Here is a 24,900-nt window from a genome sequence, read left to right on the forward strand (position 1 = left end):
AGCACCCAGAAGAGCTCCTGGGGGACACTCCCAATGGACTTCCTCAAATTCCCGGGAAAACCTTATTGGGGGGCAGGGGGATGAAGCCCTGCATGAGCACAGGGAGTCTCAGCCAGTGTAATTTAGCACCCTGCTATTGATGGGACCTTGTTTATGCTCACAGGCTGGGGATGCCCCGGAAAGTTTGGGCGACATAATTATTTCTTTAAATTAGATGTCACTCGGATCCTCCACTACACATGAGTTCCCCCACCCTGTCAATTCGTTCGGTGCTCAACGAAATGACATGAAGCACCCAGGACATGCCCAACACTGGGATGAGATTTTTATCATAGATTTATCATATTTATGTATTTTATTTATATATTTTTCTATATTATATATCATATATTTGTATATAATGTTTATATATTATATATAAAAGCTATAAAATCCCTCCTTTTAAGAACCTCACAGTGGCGAGGAGGGAGCTGCCGAGCTGATTACAAATCCCCGGAGTAACTGAAGCCCTGATAGAGATAAGCCCCGGGGCGCGGACACACCGCACAGAGAGAGGGCTGCCATCCCTGGAGGTCAGGACCGCGCTGAATCTTAAAGGAAAAAGGAGAGCTGGCCAGACCAAGAGGGTAGGGAAGAGCATTCTAAGGGGAAGGGAAATGCATGCCAGGCTCTGCGGGGGGAACCAAACAGCTCTGCACGCAGTTCGCTGTGGTTGTAGTTGAGAGGTTGGGGGGGGGCCTTCTGGAACAAGGCTGGGTAGGTACACAAGGTCAGAGGAAGAGGCACCAGGCGCCCAGGTCAGGAGACTGACTCCACCCGAGGACCATGCAGGTCCTCCAAGGGTTTTAAAAGGAAAAGTACACGACCGAATTCACACTTCGGGAAGATTGTTCTGGGAGCAGAGTGGAGGATGGTCTGAGGGGGAAAGACTTGAGGCAGAGATGAGTTAGACTCACCCTCTCCCCGCCCCCCCAGCTCATGCCCACTCTCTCCCTTTGTCTCTCTCAAATAAAAAATCTTTAAATATAGACGCATTTAATTCACAGGACAACACTATGCAGTAGGTGCTTCACTAGCCCCATTTTACAGATGATGAAACTGAGGCCCCGTGAGACTGAATGACTTGCCCAAGGTCTGCCGTCCAGCTCCGGAATCCATGCTCCTGCAGGCGCGTTGCAGTAGTTCAGGCGTGAGAGAGTGAAGGGTTGCCTAACGCAGTCCCTGAAGATGGTGAGGAGGAGATAATCAAGAGGGATGCTAAACAGATAGCCTCGCGCAAGGGGCGTGCCAGGGGCAGGCCGTTTCCCGTTGGCGGGAGGCCCGGCTGGGAGGGTGGGGCCAGAATTCCAAGAGACAGGTTTCTACCTGCTGAGCTTGTAGCACCTGTGGGACCTCAGGGGAAAGGTCAAGAGGCGGCTGCGTGAGGAGTGTGAGCTGCAGAGAGAAGTTTAGGAAGCCGGTCGGGCGCTGAAGGTGTGGGACACCCTGGTATTTACTGGGTGGTGGCTGAAGCCAAGGGAGCAGGTGGGCTGGCCTGGGGAGGGCAGGGAGAGAAGAGCACCAATGCAGAGCCCCAAGGAACCTCCAGATTTGAGAAGTGAATGGAGAACTAAAGCCACAAAAGGAGACTAAGTTCAGGAGACATAAGAAAAGAATGAGGTCAGTGGGAATACATGCTGCCGAGGTCATATGAGACTTGAACAATAACCATTTCACCATAAACACAGTGACAAGGCATACAGCAGGCTGGGAGAAAATATTTTAACATAATTGACAAACATGAGATAGCATGAGTAGATAGGGCAGCAGGCCCTTCTATGAACGGCCAATGCGAGAATAAATTGGTACAGTCTTTTTGTCTATCGAAGCATAGTTGATACACAATGTTATATTAGTTTCAGGTATACAACAGAGTGACTCGACAACTCTGTACATTATGCCGTGCTCACCTCCGTGACCGTAGTCACCATAAGCTGGTACGACCTTATCAAAATGTAAATGTGCACAGATATGACCCGGCAAAATTACACTCAAGCTACACAAACAATCATACAAGTTCCCAAAGACCTACATCCAAAGATGCTCATAGTAAGACTTAAATATTCAACCATAAGGTAACCATCAGGTCAATCACGAAGGCTCCGCACCATGGACTGGTCTGTTGTCAGTGGAAAGAGTAAGACGGGGCTCTGTGCACACCCAGGACAGCATGCTAAGGTGCAGAATGATGTAACTAGGTCAATGTCATATGTTTTAGGGGGAAAAGGAAGGAAAACATGTCTGTCTATGCATGGGGGGGAAGGTCTGGAAAGATGGACACAAGATATGTGTGAATCTAAGGATGGAAAGGAGTCCTTCCAGTTCGACTTAGGTGCTGTCATTGGTAATGTTGGCAAGAGCTGTCTCCGCAGAGCGGCGGGAAGGGAGCTGGCTCCAGAGGGCTGAGCGGTGAACAAGAGGAGGGGGTGTGGAAGCAGCACTTTCTCTAGAAGTCCAGCCGTGAGGAGGGCGCTGGGGGCGTAGGAGCTGGAGGGGTCCTACAGCAGAGGGAGGGGGAGAGAGACGTGAGCAAGCTCATGGAAAGAGATTGCAGATGGGGCAGAAGAGCCAGGAGGCAGGACCCTAGAGGATGTGAGAGGCAGGGTGTCCCACAGCCAGGGCAGGAATTCACCGGAAAGAGAAGGAGGGACACTTCTCACGCTTCCCCTAGAAGGAAGGAAGAAAGTGTGCAACAAGTGCAGGCAAGTCCGTTCCCCGGGGACTGGGGTTGCCTGCATCTTCCTTGTAAAGAAGGAGGTGCAGGTTTGAAATGCTCAGAGACAGGTGGACCAGCCACACCTCCACCCTCAGACTGGCAGGCTCCTCCAGAAGCCCTCAGACAGGTAGGTGTGCAAATCCCCAGTGCTCATCACAGACTCTCCAGGCGGATCCTTGGCCTGGAGTCAGAGTCCCAGGACAGACCTCACCGCTCCTCTGAGAGGATGCCTCCCCTGGTGGGCCTCCTGGAGTTCACCCTGGCAACCCCAGGTCGGACATTTCGTTATAAAGTCTGCTTCGCTTTTTTTCTGCTCAGCAGTGCTGACTGCTCCCAAGCCCCGAGTCACAGAGGAGGTATCCGTGGCCGCTCCAACCACAACAGCAGCTGTCGCGGCAAATAGCAGGTAAGTGAGCTGTTCGGTGTTAGGGCTCGTGTCTGATGGAACGTCAGTCTCCTCTCTGAGCCCCCTGAGAACCGACGTGTTGGACTACAGAAACGTAGAGCTAAAGAGAACGAAGTCTTCACCTAGACAGCATGGCACGAAAGAACTTTCTGCAGTCCCTGGAGTGTTCTCTCTCTGCACCGTCCAATATGGTAGCCACTCCTCACATATGGCCCTTGAACCCTTGAAAGCCGGCCGGTATGACTGAGGAACTACAGTTTTCGTTCCATTTCAACTAAATTTAAGTAGCTACATATGTCAAGTGGCTACCATATCATCTCATATCAGATCTAGAACAATCGCCTCACTTTCCAACAGACCGCATCAAGGCCCGGAGAGAGTCGACTTGCCCGAGCTCATCCTTACCATCAACAGCGGGACCAGCCGGTTCTTTAGTCACCCCACCATCCGTATGCAGGTGGTGGGTTCCCGGGAAATGAAATCAATCTAATGAAAATCAAGAAGTGAGCCGGTGGGGAAATGACAAATCTGGGCTCCCCTTTCTACACCTTTTTATTCCATTGTCTGGGACAGAGAGGTTCCTAACCGAGCTCAGACAGCAGAGGCTAAGATCCAGCCCCCTTGTTACAGGGGACAGAACACAGGATTTGAGGTCAGGTAAAACAGTTCTTAAAAACTGTTTAAAACCCAGTTCCCTGTGTCACTCTGATGAAGTTGCTTAACTCCCAGAGTCCGGTTTCCTCATTCAGAAAGTGTATACTTCACGGCTTTGTTGTGAGGATTCAATATGTACAAATTCTTTTTTTTTTTTCAAGATTTTATTTTTAAGGAATCTCTACACCCACTGTGGGGCTCAAACTCACGACCCCAAGATCAAGAGTTGCATGCTCCCCCCACTGAGCCAGCCAGGCACCCCTAAATGTACGAATTCTGAAAAATACTTTTTCCAGAAGCTGGACCCTAGTAGGCACTCAACATTACCGTTAATGTGACTATTGTTATCCAGGCCGGAGCCAGTGAAGATATCCATCAAAGTCAGCCTGGAAAGCGGACCTGCTGCTTTCCCTTCCTTGGGGGGTGTAGGGGGACAGACATCACGACACTAGCCGATGAACTGCTCCAGAAATGAAGATCACCACAACGAACGCCAACACCATGCTTATTGTACGTCTTAAGTGCTTCACGGGTCATCCCTCATTTGATCCTTAGCACGACCGACGAGTTAGATGTTATCATTGGCCTCATTTTATAGCTGAGCCAACCGAGCGTCGGAAAGGGAAAGTCACTGGCCCCGAACTGCTTGGCTCGCTGACTCCTTAACCGCTCTTTCCTGTGCCTCTCTCCGTGTGTAACAAGCCTCTGCCTGGTTTTAGCATCGCCTGGCCAGGAGTCACTGCCTTCATCTCCAGCATGGGAAAGACAGAAGTGACAAAGAATATTTGCTAAACAGTTGGACTCAAAGGTTCTTTCCCAGGGGTAGGCAAGTTTGTTGCAGGCTTCGAGCACCCTGGGACGCAGGGAGCAAGAGGCGTAGTGAAGGGGCTGGAGGCACGGTTTGCTGGGGCGGGGGCTTGGGAGGGAGCCGTGAGTTAGTGTTCGCTGTTCTGCCTGTATTTATCCCTTCCACTGTAATCAGTGGCAAATGTGACAAAGATACATTCTTAGTGTCGCTCAACACTGCTTTCGAAAATGTGTTTGGACTTGGATAAGATGCGAATTTTCTCCAAAAGGCTTTCTTTCCAAATCAGATGGTCTGGGCTCCAAAGGCGGCAGCTACTGCCGACCCAATCCCAGGTGTACAGGCCAAGAAAGAAGAGCAATGCCCCTCGGGGGGCTCCTGGTCAGAGCAGATGGTCGGACAGGGAGGTGAAAGACAAGAGAAGTGAGTGGAGCCCCCGCTTGGGGGTGGGGGTTCTCGAAGGGATGTGACATGGAGAAGGAATCCATGAGGCTTTAAGGGCTCCAGGGGTAAATGGGGTGGGGACAGGAGGCCTTGGGTCCAGGCTCGCCAGAAGCTCAAGTTCCATCTCTGTCGTCTTCACGAGCTGCTCTCCTTTGAGCTGGGAGAGATGTTCAAGAGCAGGAGGGCTGCTGGCTCCCGAGCAGGGGGCAGCCAGAGGCAGCTGGAGTGTGGGGAGAGTCAGACAAGGCAGCTGAGAAAGCCAGGGACTGCTGAGACCAGGGCAGAGATGACAGCAATCCGGGCCATCCTGGGCAAACCGCTGCCTCTGTGTGGGCCTCAGTTTGCTCATCTGTGAAATGGAAAGATTGGCTAGAAAACACCACAGGTCCCTTACCAATATGAAACTCTACCAGTTCAGAAAATGACTCGTGATCCAAGAGCTGACCTGGGAATTAATTATTCAAGCTATCAAAAGCATCCAGCAGCCTCAGGACTCCACCCTAGTATTGACCAATCTAATCCACCGCTCACTTCCTCCACTCTCTTCTCACCACCACCGCCGGGTCAGTCAGGCACATCTGCTCTCCTGGACGGGTCCTACAGGTGAAAGGTCCAGACTCCTGGTAAGTCTTGGAACACCCACCCTTTTCACCTTCCAGAATGTCTCTGTTCTCTGTCCCCTTTGACCCCCAGCCTCCGTTGACCCCAGACATCTCTCCCTGCCCTGGGGTGGGCTTCATTCCTCTTAAGGCCTCCCTATCCCCAAAGGGAGAGCCCCTGCCCCTCTTCCTTACACCTCTCTCTGACAACCACTTAGGGCAACTCTCTGCCTGGCCCCTCCCTTCCTGACTCAGCCAGCTCTCCTGCTTTGGCTAGGACTGGGTCTAAGGAAGGGCCAGATGTTGCCTAGCCCCTCCTCCCCTATATGGAATGCAAATTTGTGTGGATTGTATTTATAGAGAGAAAGGATGCTAGACCTGTATTAAAATGACAATTTTCTATTGTTATTGAAAAGATGGCCTTCAATGTTTGCGATCTTGTAAATGTCTCCGTTGTATAGCATTTTCATAAAATAAATTAGAATCATCCCATCCAGGGGCCTCTGGGTGGCTCAGTCGTTAAGCGTCTGCCTTTAGCTCAGGGCATGATCCCGGAGTTCTGGGATCGAGCCCCACGTCGGGCTCTTCCACTGGGAGCCTGCTTCTTCCTCTCTCCCTCCCCTCCCCCTGCTTGTGTTCCCTCTCTTGCTGGCTGTCTCTCTCTCTGTCAAATAAATAAATAAAATCTTTAAAAAAAAAAAAAAAGAATCATCCCATCCATAGAGTTTCTGAACGGCCGTGAGGCTTTAAGGGTCTGGCCATTGCACTCAAAGAGGGAATCTCCCGCTTGTTCACCAAGAACATGACCAAGGGGTCAGTAGAAGTCAGCTAGTTCAAGCGTGGTTGATTTATCATTCCTGCAAAGGCTGTTTCGTGCATTCTGGGCCTGCAGAATAGATAAGAAAGCAACGCACAAAATATCAAGCAATAGGGGTTAACTGTATACAGCCTGACTTCATGAGATCTCAAAAATTTAGCTTACAAATGTATTTCAAATTTATTTAATATATGAGGTACAGTTTGGTTTCTTTTAATGAAGCAGGTCTGTGCACTGTAAGTAGCACGTGCAGCCGTCCACACCTCCATGGAATCCTGGCGGCAGCATTTGTAGGCTCTGTGACCAGGGGCTGGTGTCTGAGCCCGTCTGTGCCTGTCTTCTCACCTGTAAACGGGGGCTGAGCATATCCACCTGTAACCCTCCAGGAGGTCATGTACCTAGGAGGCACAAAGCAGACCTCAGAGAGGTCAACTCCCTTCCCTTAGTCTGTCCCTTTCACTGTCAACCCATCCTCCCTAGAGATTGGTAAACTGGAAAACCCGCAAACATCCACAAAGTGTTGTCCCCCCAGGGGCTGGAGGTCACTGCCCTGGCTTGCTTCTCTTGCCCGAGTTCTCCACCTCCTGTCCTGACTTGCGGGGTCTCCCCCTGGACCCTCAAGCCGATCCTTCGTGCCTGGGAGCAGGAGCTCACCCGTGTACCCCCAGCCCATCCCCTGCACAGCTGAGCACCGGATTATCCAGAATGAGGACTTCAGAGAAGTACGCTTGGCTGCTGCTATCTCCTGATAGGGCAGTTTCTGCCGCCACCCCAGCCCTGCCTTCTCACCGTCAGTGCTCCTAAATGAGGGGGTCTCCTCTCTATGGACACTAGCTCTCTGTCCCATCATGCTCTCCACCCACTCTCAAAACTGGGCCTTCTCTTAGGTCATTTCTTCCCTTGAGAGTATCTCTGATCATCTGTTCCCAGAGGTGACCCACCCTTGACCCTGTAACTTCATTGGACATAACCCTGGGATAAACATCCTCTTGACCATGGGACTGCAGGACTAGTGACTTGTCACAGGTCTTGCCAACAACACTGGCTGAGTTGTACAGTGGCCTTTCCCATTATGACTTTATCCTCCTGGCTAGAGAGCCCCCCCACCCCGGCCATCAGATCTTTCTAGGTTCACAGGATGATTGAGTCTGCTTTATCTGTGGTCTCCATGGGCTAAGAAGCTGACTTAACTGGCCCCCATCACCTAGACTAAGAATTCCATCACTCTAGGGGAAAGGGCATTACTTTTCCAGTTTCTCTTGACCCTACCTGGCTTTCTTCTTTGCTGTATATGACTGACAGTGACAGACTTCCGTCTGCTAACGAGAAAAGCTCAGGAGTTTTGTTGTTGAGGGGTTTGTTTTACCGTTTGTGCTTACTTTTCAAGGGTGTCCCCCTTTGTTAATTTTTTCCTACTTGAGATCTAATTCCCACACTGCAAAAGTCACCCATTTCCAGTGTACAACTAGTGGCTCTTAGTATATGCACGAAGTTATACAGTCCTCACCACTGTCTAATTCTTGGACACTTTCATCAGCCTGAAAAGAAACCCCTCCCTCCACCGCCTGCCAAACTGATCTACTTTCTGTCTCTACTGATTTGCCTCTTCTGGACATTTCACATTTTCAAGGTTCAGCCGCAGTATAGCACATATCAGTACTTCGTTCCTGTTGTTGGTTGACTGATAGTCCATCGTATGTGTATGCCTCCGTTAGTTTCTCGTCCATCGTATGTGTATGCCTCCGTTAGTTTCTCGTCCATCGTATGTGTATGCCTCCGTTAGTTTCTCGTCCATCGTATGTGTATGCCTCCGTTAGTTTCTCGTCCATCGTATGTGTATGCCTCCGTTAGTTTCTCCAGTTCTCGGCTGAGGCACATTTGGATTGTTTCCACTCTTTGGCTATTATGCTGCTGTGAACATTTGTGTACAAGTTTTCGTGTGGACACAGGTTTTCAATTCTCTTGGGGACATACCTAGAAGTGAAATTGCTGGGTCATTGGTAACTATGTTTAACGTTTTGAACAACTGCCAAACTGTTCTCCAAAGTGGCCGCACCATTCGTACATTCCCAGGAGCAATGTATGAGGGGTCCAATTCTCCACACCCTTGTCAACAGCGCTACTGTCCTTCTTGTTTCATGATGAGGATCGTATTGAGTATTGAAGTAATTCTGGAGCCTTGTTACTTTGTGTTTTTCTCTTTAATGCTGGTTCCATTTTGAGGTGGGTTACCGACTTGCATATGGTCCCAGGGTGGTCATACCTTGTTATAAAGAAATGGCACAGTGGTGATAGGCCTCGTGGTTCACAAGGAACTCATTTGGGAGCTGGTTTACTTTCATTTACTTCCTCTTTGAAAACTGGGTAAATATTTCAGAGGGACTGCAGCTTCCCCCAGAAGCAGGCTTTGGGCTATCCCCATAACAAGGGCAGAGACAACAGAAGCAGGTTTACCTGGATGTAGTCTGGGGGTGCTGGGGAGTCAGGGATGGATGAAGGTACTCACTGGCAGGACAGATAGTATCCCCACCAGAGTTGAAAAGCCACCAAAACAAGGATAGTGTGTCTCCACCTGTCTCCACCTGTCTTCTCTGCTTCCCGCTGCCTCTCCTTGTGCTGGGGGCATGCTGGCTTTCTCTGCTTACCTCTGCATGGCAGAACATGGCTGTTCAGAGCTCCCAAGACAGTCCATCACATTTCCGTCCACTTGGAGAATCAGTCAGCCATTAAAAATCCACTTAGGATTTTTAATATATATATTTTTTAAACAGCACAAATAGTCCCACAGCAGGTCTCCTGCATCCTGAGAGAAAAATGCTGGGCTGTAAATAAACTTTCTTCTAGCTCCAGTATCCAGCAACTGTATGCTGTTACCTCTCAATCTATTTTCCCACACACTTCTTTCAATGCCTTTCAGAAAGTGGGACAAAGGGGTTCCTCCCTCAGCTTTCTAGTCAAACCTCCATCTTTTTTAGAGGTCAAATCCAATTGGATTGCCTGCTTAATTCCCCACATCAAGAACTGAATGGCACCTCATATTTCTGACATTAAACTCAGCCTAATAGCCAGAGATACTCACCACTGAAGACTCCGAGACGTGTTCTGTAGGGATTGTTTGAAGGGAAGTCTCAACAATGTTTGGGGTGTTGGTGATGTCATGGAAAGTGCTCAGAACCTCTCTGGCTTTGAGGGAAACATACGCTTTGTGTAATGTGCCATTTATCACTAAATGTGGCTCATAACTTAGAGCCACGACTATTTCCTAATGAGAAAGTTGCTTCCATGTAATATACAAGCCAAGGCAGAGAATCCTGAGATTCATGGGCAAATACGTGAGAATCTGGGGAGAGCTTATTGGGCAGTAACTCTCATCTCTCTTCTCTAGGCCAGGATTTAAGTTTGCCTCCAATATGGAAGATATTGACTGGGAGAGTTATAGCTTGGAAGATCTCTTCGGTGAAAATTACAGTTACAGCACGGACCTGCCCTTTATTCCAGCAAACTCTGCCCCATGCAGGCCAGAATCTCTGGAAATCAACAAGTATGTGGTGGTAGTCATCTATGCCCTGGTCTTCATTCTCAATATGCTGGGAAACTCCCTCGTGATCCTGGTGGTCTTACACAGTCGGCTCAGCCAGTCTGTCACCGACGTCTACCTGCTGAACCTGGCCATAGCTGACCTGCTCTTCGCCCTGACCTTGCCTATCTGGGCTGCCTCCAAGGCAAAGGGCTGGATCTTTGGCACGGCCCTGTGCAAGGTGGTCTCGCTCCTGAAGGAAGTCAATTTCTATAGCAGCATCCTGCTGCTGGCCTGCATCAGCATGGACCGCTACCTGGCCATTGTCCATGCCACACGCACGCTGACCCAGAAGCGGCACTGGGTCAAGTTCATATGCTTAGGCATCTGGGCTCTGTCCCTGATCCTGTCCCTGCCCATCTTCGTCTTCCGCAGGGCCATCAATCCTCCCTACTCCAGCCCGGTCTGCTACGAGGACATGGGAGCCAACACGACGAAACTGCGGATAGTGATGCGGGCCCTGCCGCAGACCTTTGGCTTCCTCCTGCCCCTGGCGGTCATGCTGTTCTGCTACGGACTCACCCTGCGCACGCTGTTCGAGGCCCACATGGGGCAGAAGCACCGGGCCATGCGGGTCATCTTCGCCGTCGTGCTCGTCTTCCTGCTCTGCTGGCTGCCCTACAACCTGGTGCTGGTGGCAGACACCCTCATGAGGCTCCGGGTGATCCAGGAGACCTGTGAGCGCCGCAACGACATTGGCCGGGCCCTGGACGCCACTGAGATTCTGGGCTTCCTCCACAGCTGCCTCAATCCCTTCATCTACGCCTTCATCGGCCAGAAGTTCCGCCATGGACTCCTCAAGATCATGGCCTTCCATGGGCTCATCAGCAAGGAGTACTTGTCCAAGGACGGCAGGCCTTCCTTTGTTGGCTCTTCTTCAGCCAACACTTCCACGACCTTCTGAGCCCCCGGCCCTGCCGCAGCCCCTCAGGGCCCCTCCCTCGCCATCGGCGTCCCGTCCCGTCCCGAGCCTCGTGTCCCCTGGCTGTTGACAGTCTCTGTGTCCAGGCAGCCCCCGGTCGTGGTTGCAGGACGTTGCTGCGTCCTCCTCAGGCCCATTGTGTGGTTTAGAAAGCCTGCCCTGGATCCCCACCGCCTACTATCCTTCCTATGTCGGCTACTGGAGCTCAGTCCGTCCTACCACTGAGCCCACAGCACTCTGTTCTCTGAGGCAGTTAAAGACATTTAAAAGGCATTCTTTTAAGTGACTACAGAAAGTTCCTCCCATGGGCAGCCATTGGTGGCAAAGGACATGAGCTGCTGCCCCAACTCTCCCTTTCTTGCTTGGCAGCAAAGTCCACCTCCCTGGAGAGAGGCTGGAAAGGACAGACACCCACTTTCGAAGACTCCCTTAGCTAGGAGGGGCCCTGTCATGCCCTTCTGACTAGTGAGACTTCAGGGCAATAGTGTGCTGGTAAAGCACTCTCCTGGGGGAAAGAAGTCCGGATTGTAGCAGTTACCACGTTGCCTGGTGTGAATGCTCCCGCCATGGTGATTTCAAGGGTTTTCAGGTAATGTAATGAGCTGCTTTCACAAGCAGGTACAAACTGGCCTCAGCGCACCATTGCTTAAGAGGAAGTCTGCTGGGGCCAGGGACTCCTGGGAAGTATTCCTGACTGAAAAAAGAGAGAGAGCACACACACCCTTGGTTCTCATCTTTGAATATGGTTGTAGGATACGATGTGACAAAGAGGCAAAAAGTGTGCTCAGCACACGTAGGCAGAAGGAGGGACGCCAATAAAGAGCCCAGAAAGAAACCTAAGCATAAATGGTCAATGATTTCAACAATGGGCACCACGACTATTCAATGGGGAAGGACAGTCGTTCAGCAAAGGATGCTGGGTAAACCAGATATCCACACGCACAGGAACGAACTTGGTCCCTTTCCTTACACTATACACAAAAGTTAACTCCAAATGGATCAAAGACCTACACATGAGAGCTTCAACTATAAAACCCTTATTAGAAATGTAGAGGAGAAGTTTTATAACATTGCATTTGGCAATGATTCCTTGGATACGACCCCAAAAGCACAGGCAAGGAAAGAACAAATAGATAATGGGATTTCATCTAGTTAAAAACTTTTGTGCATCAAAAGACACTGTCCACAGAGTGGAAAGGGAAATCACAGGATGGGAGAAAATAGTTTTAAATCCTATTTTATTCAGTTTACACTCCACAATATACAAAGAATTCCTACAATTCAACGACAATAACAACAACAACAACAAAGACAGATAATAACAAGTGTCAGCAATGATATAGAAAAACCGGTGGGATCCTTGTGCATTATTGGTGGAAATATAAAATTTGTAGCCGCTGTGGAAAACAGCACCTCGAAAGATGAAGCATAGCATTACTATATGATCCAGCAATTCCCTGTCTAAGCATACACCCAAAAGAACTGAAAGCAGAGACTCAAGCAGATGTTTGTACACTAATGTTCATAGCAGCCTTATTCACAATTGCCAAAAGACGACAACCCCCCAGTGTCCATCAATGGCTGATGGACAAACAAAATGTGGAATATACATGCAATGGAATGTCGTTCAGTCTTAAAAATCAATGAAATTCTGGTACATGCTACAACATGGGTGAACCCTGAAAACATGATACAAAGTGAAAGAACAATAGTGTATGATCCCACTTATTGGAAGTACCTACGATAGTCAAGCTCCTAGAGACAAGAAGTAAGACAGTGGTTACCAGGGGCTGGGCGGAGAGGGAAATAGGAAGTAATTGTTTAATGGGTACACAATGCAGTTGGGGGTGATGAAAAGTTTCTGGAGACGGACGTGGCGGTAGTGGTACGACAGTGTGAATGTGCACAGGCCTGGTCTCTTCAGGGGCTTTGACAAGGAGGGGGTTGGGCTCGGAGCAGCTACTAAGGAAGTGAGACGGCAAGGGGAGTCCAACGGCACCAGGTTCCGATCCCCTTCCTGTTAACAACTCTCTGACCACGAAATCGAAGAGATAGCTGCAGTGGCTAGACAAGGAGGCAGGAGCAAACCTCTGAGCTGGGGTGCTCAAGGGGCAGGGATGTCCCACTCCTGACTCAAGTGCAAACAGGATTCATCCGGCCCCGCTAATCCCTTGTTGCGAGCTCATTCTGTACCAGGCGTTGTGCACAGGTTCGAGCTTGACTTCGCGGCTCCGGCCAAGCCTTCAGAACAGCTTCTGATGCAGCAGGCGAACGTGTATTTACTCGAGGGCACACCCGGGTTGCCGGAGGGACCGGTGGTGTTCTGACCTGGCAGAGCGGATGGGCCAGATGGCTCCCTGAGATCATCGTCAGCGGGAGGAGGCCAGACCAAGTGTCACGCCGATTCTGGGGCTCTGCCCTTTGCTCCTCTCACAAGGGCTACGGGAAGCACGTTTCTCCAAGGAAAGTAAGAGGATAAAGAAAGTCTAGGAGCAACGAGGCAGAGGAGAAGCTGCACTTACGTAAACTCTGTTCATATTTTTCTTTCTCTCATTCTCTCCCTCCCTCCCTCTCTCACATAAAGACCGTCTTGGCACAAATAACCTACCAACCAAGCCATCACCAGGAGGAGGCGAATCCAGGGCCTGTCTTTGAGTTGTTGATGTCTTTCCTCCCTCCGATGTTTCCAGGCCTGAGTCCCACTGTCAGGGCACAGCTCCTTTCCGCCCAGATCCTCTTGCTCAGTCTCAGCTGGCCCCTCCTGCCTCTGAGATACATTCCCCTACTCACATGAACACCCTCCCTCTCGTTTCTGTCTCCTGAGTTTATGACGTCTTCCTCGACGCAGTCCCTCCTCATTGTCTGCAGGAATGGGCGCCCTTTGTTCACGAAATCGGGACAGCCTCCAGGGTCTCTTGGGGGATATGGAGACGGACCCCCAGGTGGCATGTCACTTTGAAACTCATCACGTGTTGACCCACGTGGAAAGCAGCCACCTGCCATAGCAGAGCCAGAGGAGACCTAGAGCCCCTCCCGGACAACCCTTGCAATACACACGTGAGGAAACAGGCCCAAGCAAAGCAACGGGATCACGATCCCGAAGCTGGGTAATAGTAGGGCTGGAATAAAAATGCCTAGTGCGGTTCATTTTCTCAGATATTTCGCTTTTCTAGTGGTGACACTTCAGGCACCTTACAAATCGATGGGGAAACACATAGGAACTTCTCAGAGATTCCACTCCTACAGGGAGGGCCGGTCCCCTTCTTCAGCACCTACACTCATCTGATAGAGTCAGGGGCCAACTGAGGCTTGGGGCCACGGTTTGGGAGCAGGCTTGAATGGGGTTTCCCTATTCTGAGCTGGTAGGTAAGACAGTTAAAGAAACAGTCAGAGGGGGCTCCTGGGTGGCTCAGTCAGTGGGGCGTCCGACCCTGGATTTCAGCTCAGGTCATGATCTCGGGGATGTGTGATCGAGCCCCACGATGGGCTCCACGCTCTCCCTCTCCCTCTGCCCACCCCACCCCTGCTCACACACCCACACATGTGCACACTCTCTCTCCCTAAAAAAAAAAGACACAGTTGGAACCCGACACAAAATTCTGAGACGGACAAAACAAGCGTCTGTTGAGGACACATGCTCCATCACACAGGCTTCCATCAGAAAAGCAGGACCACTTGGAGGAGAGACTGGTTAAAGGGCTTTGACTGTTTGCCGCTGTCGGAGCTCGTTAAATAGTCTAGGCCAGGCTGTGGTCTCTGCTTCCGGTGCTGGGACCCGACAGTGGCAGGACAGAGAGCCAAGAAGGAAACATCCCATGAAGCAGACAATAGTGAGGACGAGCTGGAACCTGCCAGAACGACCGAAACCTGCGCCCATCTCTCGTGGCGTCCAAGTTCAACGTGCCAGTGGCCTGCTGGAGATGCTGACGCCTGCGTCGGGAAGGTCAGAACACACGTTGCTCAGGAGCCGGAGGTGCGGCTGATTCGGGCGCCGCCGTGCATGAACGAGAAGGGCCAGCAAATTAAGGACCGCAGAGAACCGTGTCTGGTGCCTGGCGCTGACCTCCAGAGCGTGAAAAGGACAAACCTCCTGCTCCACTTTCCACCTCGCAAAGCTCACGGAAAGTGTCTGCTGGCTGATGCTGACATGGAAATAGGCGAGAAAGGACGGGAACTTGATGAAACATGATTCTAGTGTAACTAAACTGACTCATTGCAAATCTTTCACACAAACGTAGGTGCAGACTTTAAAGAGAAAGAATGATCACCTCCAACGTTTGGATAGTGTTTATTTAGAGTTTGACTCCATCAGGGAGGAACACAATGGGACTTTTGAGAGTACCGGTAATATTCTCTTTCCTTGCCTAGATTACGGCTACCTGGGATTCGGTGTACTGTTATTCTTAAAGCTATAATCATGAGTTTTCTACAACCTGTAGTATGTGTCCTATTCACCTATCTTTATGCTTTTAATTATTAAAATAAAGGAAAAAATATGAAGAAAGTTATCAGAAGAACAAAGAGACAACTCTGGTCATTTGGAGGGGCCACTGCAGGGGGCCAAGCAGAAGGTTCTACGTCCTATAGTTTTGGGGTCAGAACCTACCAGATTAGAAGACAATATTATCACCCAGACTTGTAGCAGGGTAAGTAGGGACAGCCTTGAGAGAAAGCAATTTGATAATATCTATTTTAGCGCACGTACCTTCTGGTCCAGGAGTTACGCTTCTGGAACTCTGCCCTGTAGACACACCCACATAGGCAGACAAACGTGTACAGGATGTTTGTCACAGCCTTATCGCTAAAACTCAAAGCTTAGAAACAGCCCGAATGCTCGACAAGAGGGAAAGCGTCCGATAAATTGTGCGGGAATAGCCAGGCCACGGAACACATTGGATGCAGTGGTATAAACATCAGGCAAAAACATGGTGCTAAGTGGAAAAATCCAGAACTGAAGACCACATATCGTATGACTCCACTGACATAAAATGTCCAAAAAAGGCAAATCTACGGAGACAGAGAGCAGGTGTGTGGCAGGGTTGGGGAGGTGAGCGGGGAATGATTACAGACAGACACAAGGCTTCTTTTAGGCAATGGAAAAATTCTAAATCTGGATTGTGGTGACAGTTGTACAACTCTGTAAAACTGCTAGAAATCCTTGCATGGTATACTTAAAGCAGGTGAATTTTATAGTAGGTAAATGATGGGCAATAAAGCTGTTAAAAAAATAATGAGGTAGTGATACGAGAGGACATGGAAAGATCTTTAAGAAACAGTGCTGGATGAAAAAGGAACGTAGAACAGTGTGTGTGGTAAATGGCTTATCCGTGTGTGTAAAAACACATCACATGTATATGGGTTTATAAGGGTTCGGGAAAACATCTGGGAAAATACACACGAAGTTGTTGGAAGGAGTTACAGTTAAAGAGAGCTGGAGGGCTGAGTTGATACGCAGGATTAATTCGAACAGTTTTGCATTGTTTCAGTGTATTTGATTGGGGTGGGATTTTCTCAAAAATGCGGGAACTGACACCTGACTGTCCGTGCAGGGGGCTTGCCAGGCAGCACGCATATCGGCCTCCTTACAGACAAGGGGGGCTAGGCTTTGGGGATGTGTTTCTATGCCTTTATATTTTCTCAGGGAAGAGTTTTGTTTGTTTGTTTGTTTTACTTCATTTCTGGTAAAGCTGCTTTTGCAAAATGTCACCTTAGTCTCAAATGAGTTAAGCACCGAGGGGCCAAAAAAGAACTAGAGAGCATTAAAGGCCGTGAAACTGTGTTTCTAAAAGTGTGCCATGTTTAAAAATGGGCTCCTTGCTTCAAGGGCAGCTTTACGGACAACCCCTGAATAGATCAGAACCCTGGCAGAGCCAGATGGTAGATTGGAGCTGGGCCAGGAGAGAGCATTTTATCAAACTCTTGAGAGTTTAATAAAGAGGGGAAAAAATTGGGGGAAAGTAATGAGCCAAGGCCATTATTCTCAAGGCCAGGAACAGTTGGGAGCTGTTACTGCCACTAGGATTAAGGGGTGAGGCAAGGGAGCCATTACGGGAGCCCAGTGAGAAGCCGTATGATGAGAGCTTCCTGGCAGGAGCTGATCCCAGCAACTAGCAGGGACAGAGCTGGGGGGGTGCCTGACTTGAGGCTTCTGCCCACTCATCTCCTGCAAGGGTTCCCATCAGCTGAACTCGGAATCCGGAGGACAGGGAAATCCATTGAGGTAGTGCATATGGGTCAGAATCCCAGGGCAGAGAGCAGGGTAAGAAAGGCAGAGAGTGGACCTAGAGGACAAGTGGAAGGTATCCAACTCACCACCCCAGCTTGAGGTTAACGTAAGGTGAGGGTCCCAGTGCCCCTGAGTCTGAGTAGGGTAGGTCCTGGGAATCTGGAGTCTCAGATGAGTCTGATCAAGACACAAGTTTAAAAGCCACCCACCCAGAAGCAATGGTGGTGAGCAGCCCAAACTAGCAATGAGAAATGCCCTGTTGGAATGAGATTTGTCTGTGAAGGTGAGCCTTTCCCTTACAGGTATCTATTCTACTTCCTCTCCCTCTCCATACTGTATGCTTCCAGGCTCTAAGCCCCTCCAACTCCTGCTGACCCCTAGCCCGAAGCAAGGTGGCCTTGCATTGCAGCCTCCTCCTGACCATTCCACCTGCAAGGTGGAACAGAGGTGGGGGTGGGGGTGGGGAGGGAATATGGGGAGGAACCAGAGATCACATCCCAACTCAAGGCCCCTCCTCCCAGCAGCTTCGGAGACATTCACAGGTCACCTTCCCGGAGAAGACAGACACACAACTGATTTCTCAACAGAGCTTTGCAAAGTCTGATGTCAGACATGTTCCCCTGACCAAAAACAGCAGGGTCAGCTTCCTATCGAAGCTGGCTCTGTGCCAGACCGACTCAGCGATGGGGTTAAACTCTTGAGTCCCACGAGGTGACCTGTCCCATGTTCTTCTCTATTCCACTACAGTAGTAAAACCAGCTAGCACTTCTAGAGGACTTCCTTGGCTGTCCAGCATTACGCTAAGGGATTTCCTACACTAGACTGCGCAGCTGCCTACGGCACTTTGGACAACTCTGCTGTCCCATAAGTCCGCATTTGAGTCTAACGCAAATGCCAACATGCAGGAACATGACTTCCAGGGAGCTTCTGAAAGGCTCAGGAGTCTCAATGTCATAGTAGCTCCCAGGGACTGAGGTCAGAGTTGCATAAAAACCCTCTGTTTATGGCAAGGTCATGCTAACTGAACTCAGGACGTAGAGCCGCAAGTGTGTTATTCACATCATACTCTGTACAAACGGCACTGCTTAGGCCGCGCGGTATCAAACCTGCCCATCTGGGAGTGGTGGCCTGAACTGCCCTACCTAAATCTAGACTGTCTGGGTGGAAGGGGGCTTAAAATATCCCTCTCTAGACTGAACTCCCCTTTGGACAGGTGAATGACTTGAGACCCAGAGCAGGTGGACATTCGCCAAAGGTCTTGAACTACAAGGGAAAGAAGCAGAACTAGACCCTGGTCTCCAGGTCCCTCATCCATTGTCGTCTTCACTATACCAGGAAGCCTCCTGTCAAGTTGCTGGGGAACCTAATTCCCATAGCTCTGACAGCAAGATTCACGAGAACGTGCCCCTGACCTTTTTCTTCTAATGCCTATAGATAAAGATCCAAGTGGAAAGAAAACCCAACACTAGAGACTTAGAGGGCAGTCCTAAACTTACTTCTTCATTTACTTGCATCCATCATGAGAAGCCGGTAAACCTCTAGAGCTGGTTTAGATGGTAGATTTAGCTATTTAGGGATCTGGCCCCAGGGCTAACCACCTATAAGTAAGTAGGTTTAACTTAGGGGGTAAGCCCTGGGACCAGATCCCTACATGCACATCCCAACTCTAGTTAAACTCTTATGCTTCAGTTTCCTCCTCTGTACAATGGGCTGATTATAGAACCAGCCTCGTAAGGTAGTTTTAAGGATTAGATTTGTTAGTGAACACATAGAAAGCATGTAGCTCAGCAAACAAGCAAAGGGATAAAAGAAGAGTCAGAGGGAGACAAACCAAGAAACAGATTCTTAATTATAGAGAACAAACTGATGGTTACCAGAGGGGAGGGGAGTGGGAGGATGGGTGAAACAGGTGATGGGGGTGAAGTGTACTTTTCACGATGAGCAGCGAGTGGTGTATGGAATTGTGGAATCACTATATTGTACACCAGAAACGAATACAGCACTGTATGTTAACTAACTGCACTTAGTTTAGTAATGGAGCATGGTAAGCTCTCAATAAATGTTAGCTATTACTTTTTCTTTAAACATTTAATTTTGCTTCAACTTCACAGATGTAGTCATTTGGGCTAAACTCTATGCACAGCAACTCTGATACGAAGTTCAAACGAGCTCCCAGCTTTGGTGTCAATATAAAATGAACGCAGCGACCACCAACCTGTCATATAAAGGTGGTGACATTTTGAAAATCTGTTCTGCAACCCAATCTGTTCTGCTTTTAGCCATTCATTTTCTTATACCTGCTAATAAGTCAGATGAGGCAGTTTTTATCTAGGAAGTCAGAACCCCGTAAACTTTCAGAAGAGTAATCCTACATCTCACAGCTTCCTGAGGGTTGACACTCAGGGACTCTGATGAACAGCGGAGAACATGCTGCCATTGGAAGAAGCCAGTGTGGTATGTTTTCTTTTCCCATCATATGCCTGAATCCCGCCCAGAAAAATCCTTGCATGTGGTAGATGGAGACTAATCAGCTGTTCTGTTCATTGATTTCAAAGCTGATCACTCCCTGTTTTAGACCTCACTCTTCCTCTGACTCTCAAGCAAAAGTGGTGAACAGGTTCCGTGTTTACCCCCAAGACCTTATGGTCTAATGCAGAAACACAGGAAATCAATTAACACAACCCAAATGTGATAAGCATTCGAGTCAAGGTATGCAATGGTTTTATGGAAACACATGGAGGGACTTATAGCTCAATGTAGGGAGGCTTTCGAAACAGTCTAGCTTGTGAGCTCACTTTTAAGGGATGAATAGAATTTAACAGATGGAGATGCATCCAGTGAAAGGGAATAGTAGACACAAAAGCTCAGGGAGGAGAGGTTAGAGACTTTGAGGGTACCGTCCAAGCCTCCCTTCTCCAAGCTATGTGTGTTCTACCAGAAGCTGCCTCCATGGCCAAAGCTGGGCCAACCAGAGTTGCTTTTCTGGAAATTTTGCAAGGCTGGGGTTTTCAATTGATTTGGGGTGACGTAAACTCATGCAGTAGCTGTGGGCAGAAAGAAGCAGAGAAAGCTGGTATGCCCGGAAAGACGGGAGAAACAGACCTGCTAAATGAAGTAGAGATGGAAAATCAGTAGTCCCCAAAAAGAGAGAGCCCAAGAAAAGAACTATCTTCCCACTCCTTGTTCTGGTCCCTTGTGGAATCTCCTGACCCTTGGGGTCCATCAGATGACCCTTGGATCCTTCCACTAAATTCCTTTTAGGTTTCAGTCTCTTTAAAGCAGATTTCTATTGCTTGCAAGCAAAGAAGTCTAGACTAAGGCAGACAGCATGATGTATTAGAGGAAATTTTAGGAAAATAGTCTGGCCAAAGCAAAGGTCATAACAGATGTGGGATAAGATAAATAGGATCAAGCCAGTAAGCAAGGCCAAACTTCAGGGGGCCTTGAATGCTATGCCAAAATGTTGGAGCTTTATCTCACAGGCAGCAGATCTGGAAAAGCTTTCAGCAGAGGAATACGCAAATGGATCATTCTCTGAGTACTGTGTGGATGGACCATGAGGGCTAGAGGCTCAGGCAGGAGTCCAAGTCAGGAGGCTATAGCAGAAATGGTGAGAGTCTGGGCAAATTAATGACAATGGGGGTGGAGTTTAAGAGATCTTTAAGAGTGAGACAACAGGACTTGGCTATCAGGGATGGGGTAGGGCAGCGAGAAAGAGGGAGTGGGTCAAAAAGATTTCTTCCACCCATAGCTTGGACAAACAGCTTGAAGGAAGCAGGTTTTGGAGAGAAGATACTGGCTTTCATTCTGGATTTATGGTGACGTCCGAGTAGGCATGTCAATGTGCATTGGAAAATTTAGCTCGGGAAACCCAGGAGAAATAGCTAGCTTAGACACACACTTTTGAAGATCATTTTCACAGAAGTGGCAGATCATTAAAGCCACAGGGATAGATAACATTACCCAGGGGAAGCTGATAATAGAGAAAAGGCAGGAAAGGGGGACAACGGAATCTGGAAGAATGCCAGCATTTAAGTGTCTGGGAGAGGAAGAGGAGCCTTCCAAAGAAACTGAAAAGAAGACAAAGATACAGGAGGAAAGCAGGAACTCAGGGAAAATAAACCTTTAAGATGGAGGAAGTGAGGTGTGTAGAGAAATAGCTCTCCTATGCCACTGGTGGGACTGGAAATCTGACTGCCATTTTCTTCTTGAGCTCCTTCTTTGTCTGAAACCTGTATATGGACACCCAATGAACAAGCTGTGATTTGGCACCTCAAGGAACCTCTCTGGGACCCTCTTCCCACCTGTCCCTTTGAGGCTCCTTGGCTTTCTTGTCAAGCTGGCCTTCATCCCTCTGCCAATTCCAGCCTGGCCACCTAGAAAGAATAGGGCCAGTTTTCCTGAGTGTGTGTTGCTTGCGCTGGCAAAATCTCCCAGCATTTTTCATTTTCTCTCCCAGCCCCATCTCCCTAACACTTAGGTGAGAACCCGTGGGCCAGAGTCCAAACTCTTAACCACAGCGCCCATTCCCATTGCCCCTGATCCTGACTCATTACCCTCTGCAGGCCCGTGGACTTCACTCTTGTCCCATAGAAATGAGCTCATTTCCTCAAAGACCCTTGACCTCTTGTTCCTTTCAGGTGTGGCCAGACTTGTATGAACCCCCAGAGTGGCCCAGTTCAGGTTCCAACTGAGACTCTGCTAAATGTCCCTCATCCCCTTTCGTGGGCTTGAAGCATCTCTTGAGCCATGAGACTCAGATCTCACCTGCAAAGTGGAGAACAGAAATAGGACCATAGCTGACAGGGATGTTGTGGGGTCAAGGGAGGGTTATTATAAGAAGGGAACTTGTATGCTAATGGAAATGATTCAGAAGAAGAGAAAAAATGGTTGTTGTAGGAACATGAAGCTAGACCACTGATCCCCTTTCCAAGTTCTGTCCTTTCATCTCAGAGCCGCCCAATGCTTATGAAAGTGGTTTATCCCAACTCTCCTATTAGCCCCTTGCCCCCACAACATCCTGAAGGAAGCACTGCCATTAAAGGTAGAAGGTTTGGGGATACTTGCCAGTTCTTCAGCTGAGTCACCCTCCCAAGATTCTCTGTTATGGTAATAATGTCTGCCATTTGTCAAGGCCCTGGTCTATTCCAAGAGTCTGGCATATATTACCTTGAACCTTGATAAGCATCTAATGCTAACATCCCTTCAAGGAGACAGGGGTTCAGAGAAGTTAAGTTACTTGCTCAAGATCATAGAAGTCAAGATAGACCAAGACCCAGCCTGACTTGAATCCCCACCATGGCTTTCACTCTGCACCACAGAGCCTCTCCCCCTACCATGAGCAATTGAGAACTCAGACTCTGAAAGCACTTAGTCCTTGATTTAGTCTCCAGTTTTGCCACTTACCTGCTGCTGTGTTACCTTGAGCGAGGTACTTAATCTCCTTGGCTCTTATTTCCCTCATCTGTAAAATGGGCATAATAGTAATTCCTACTATAAGGTCTCGGTGAGCATTAAATGAAATCATGAATGTAAGAAGTGCCTTTCACAGTGTCTGACACAGATTAGGTTTTCAATTAGCAGACACACCTGTTAGTGACAAGCTAAGCTGACATGTCAGACGGTGGCATGCAAGCTTCTCATGACCTTGAGAAGTTAACCTCTGAGCCTCACAGCTCAGAAAGAGAAAGTCTTCTGCGTTCAGGAATGATTCCAACCATTCTTGTTCCAGGCTTAGTAACTGAAAAAAAGGTATTTCCCTCACCTGGGGATATTTGCTCTTTTTCCAGAGGGCCTGCCTACCCCAAATAATGAATTGCTGACAGATGAGAAAAGAAGGTATTGGAAGGGGAGGAGGAAGAAAGGAGGAAGGAGGGGAGAGACGGGGAAAGAAGGGAGGTCTCTCTAGAACCCCTCATGTTATGCCTGGTCAGCAGCTTCCTGGAAAGCACAAAGAAGGGGCCTTCTATGATGTCCCTAATCACTAATGATCGTGATCTGAGAGAAGATAAAAAATTTTCTACCAAGTCATGGAACTCTACATCTGCACGATATGGATGCATTTGTACATCTCCGTAGACCCTTAGATTGAGATCACCTCCTGGAACTGGAAGGGAGCTTACCTAATCAGACCACATTTCATTAAAGAGGAAACAGAGTTTCAGAAAGTTTTAGTGACTATTCAAAGTCACACAGCTACTAAGTCTTTCTTTTCTTTGCTTTCTCTTTTATTTAATTAAAAGCATTTCCCCCAAATCTTCAGATTGAGCTTGTGGTATATTAAGACCCCAGATAGACCTGACCTTTTTGTTCTGGCCACCATGACACTATAGGAAATTTCATGAACTCTTCACGCATTCTCCATTCACAAGTTTCCTTTGTCCCTCAGTTTCATTTCTACAGTGCATGCCCTCGTCTCAAGGATCAAACACAAACCTGGGCACATAGTAGGCATTTGATACATAGTCGGTTATTTGATTCTTATTCATTAATGTGTGTTTTCTAAAACATGGTGGTCAATGTGCACAGAGGATAGTGCGTGTTAAGTCTCATCAGGATCCCAGCCAAGAGGAGAGTACAGGACACTGGCAAAGTGGGGAGCCCTGCACTGTGTGCTTAGTCTCCCTCCACCCTCCACACTTTCAAAGCTGGAGCAAAGCCAGCTCTTTCAGGAAGACAGCCTTGTTTACAACATGGGAACCAAGAGAGGTACGGATGTGGCCTCATATTTCTGTTGGGCAATACAACTTCTTCCCATGTCGGAAGTGACTCGATTTCTTCAGAAGCACCTTCCTACTTACCTTCTCTATCTTACTTCTCCCACCCTCCCACCCGACTCCCCAATCTGAACCTGGCTAAAAGAAGGGGGTGATAATTCTGGGATAACGCAGTATCATTCACCTCCAACACATGCATACTCATTCACACTGCGAGTTAACTAGAAATCTGATCAATGTGTTTTCCAGGTTGACATTTAAGATGTACAGGGAGAAAGTTTTAACAGTGCCTATCTTTATGGAAAGGAAATAAAGAATGGGAAGGGAAACTTTGCTTTTAGTTTGTGTGCTATTTGAATTTTTACTGATACCCTGTCATCATGATGGTGGACTAAGGAAGCATGAGAAATAGCACACACGCACACACACACACACACACACACACACACACAACCTATATACAAATATGTTAGATTACATGTATTTTTAAGTTTTTAATAAATGCCTGAGATCAAAATCAAAAGGAGAGAGAGATCTAAGGGCCAGATGGAAAAGGAACTTAGAAATGTATGGACTTATCAGGAAGGAGTTAAAGCCAGAGGAACCCAGAAGGATGCTAGAACTGGTCATGCATCTTAAGGATGGGAATCGTAATAGCAGCAGGTCTGTGGACCCCACACACAGCAGGGAGCTGGAACTGGTTTCCCAGCAAAAGGCTAAGAACCAGGAAAGAGTCGTCCCACCCTTGTCTGGAGATAGAAAAACACCAGGTAGCTCTGAGACATGACCTGAAAGTGAGCTGCCTGCCCTAGGCCATAGGGAAAAGGGAGCCACCTGGGGGACAGTCCGGAATCCCAAGCCTGAGTAGCAAATGGCGAGGACACAAATCTGCCCTTTGAAATGTATGGAAACCCAAGACCAAGAAATAACAGCAATAACAAAAAATGCTCCAAACCATGTGATCCAGTAGAGCTCCAGC

At 48.6% G+C, this 24,900-nt stretch overlaps 1 protein-coding gene across 1 annotated transcript; it reads left to right on the forward strand.

Moving 5' to 3' along the window:
- Positions 1-2,749: 2,749 nt before the first annotated feature.
- Positions 2,750-15,420, forward strand: CXCR2 (C-X-C motif chemokine receptor 2). Its single transcript, XM_026491967.4, has 3 exons — positions 2,750-2,882; positions 3,074-5,687; positions 9,866-15,420. The coding sequence occupies exon 3, from the start codon at positions 9,891-9,893 to the stop codon at positions 10,959-10,961; it is 1,071 nt and encodes a 356-aa protein (XP_026347752.1). The 5' UTR covers positions 2,750-2,882; positions 3,074-5,687; positions 9,866-9,890; the 3' UTR covers positions 10,962-15,420.
- Positions 15,421-24,900: the final 9,480 nt, after the last annotated feature.

This window comes from Ursus arctos, unplaced genomic scaffold, assembly GCF_023065955.2.
Source record: "Ursus arctos isolate Adak ecotype North America unplaced genomic scaffold, UrsArc2.0 scaffold_1, whole genome shotgun sequence".
NCBI classification, from domain to species: domain Eukaryota; kingdom Metazoa; phylum Chordata; class Mammalia; order Carnivora; family Ursidae; genus Ursus; species Ursus arctos.

Bases quoted from the DNA above. Each gene is read 5' to 3' on its own strand.
- CXCR2 (XM_026491967.4), top strand. From the start codon at position 9,891: ATGGAAGATATTGACTGGGAGAGTTATAGCTTGGAAGATCTCTTCGGT.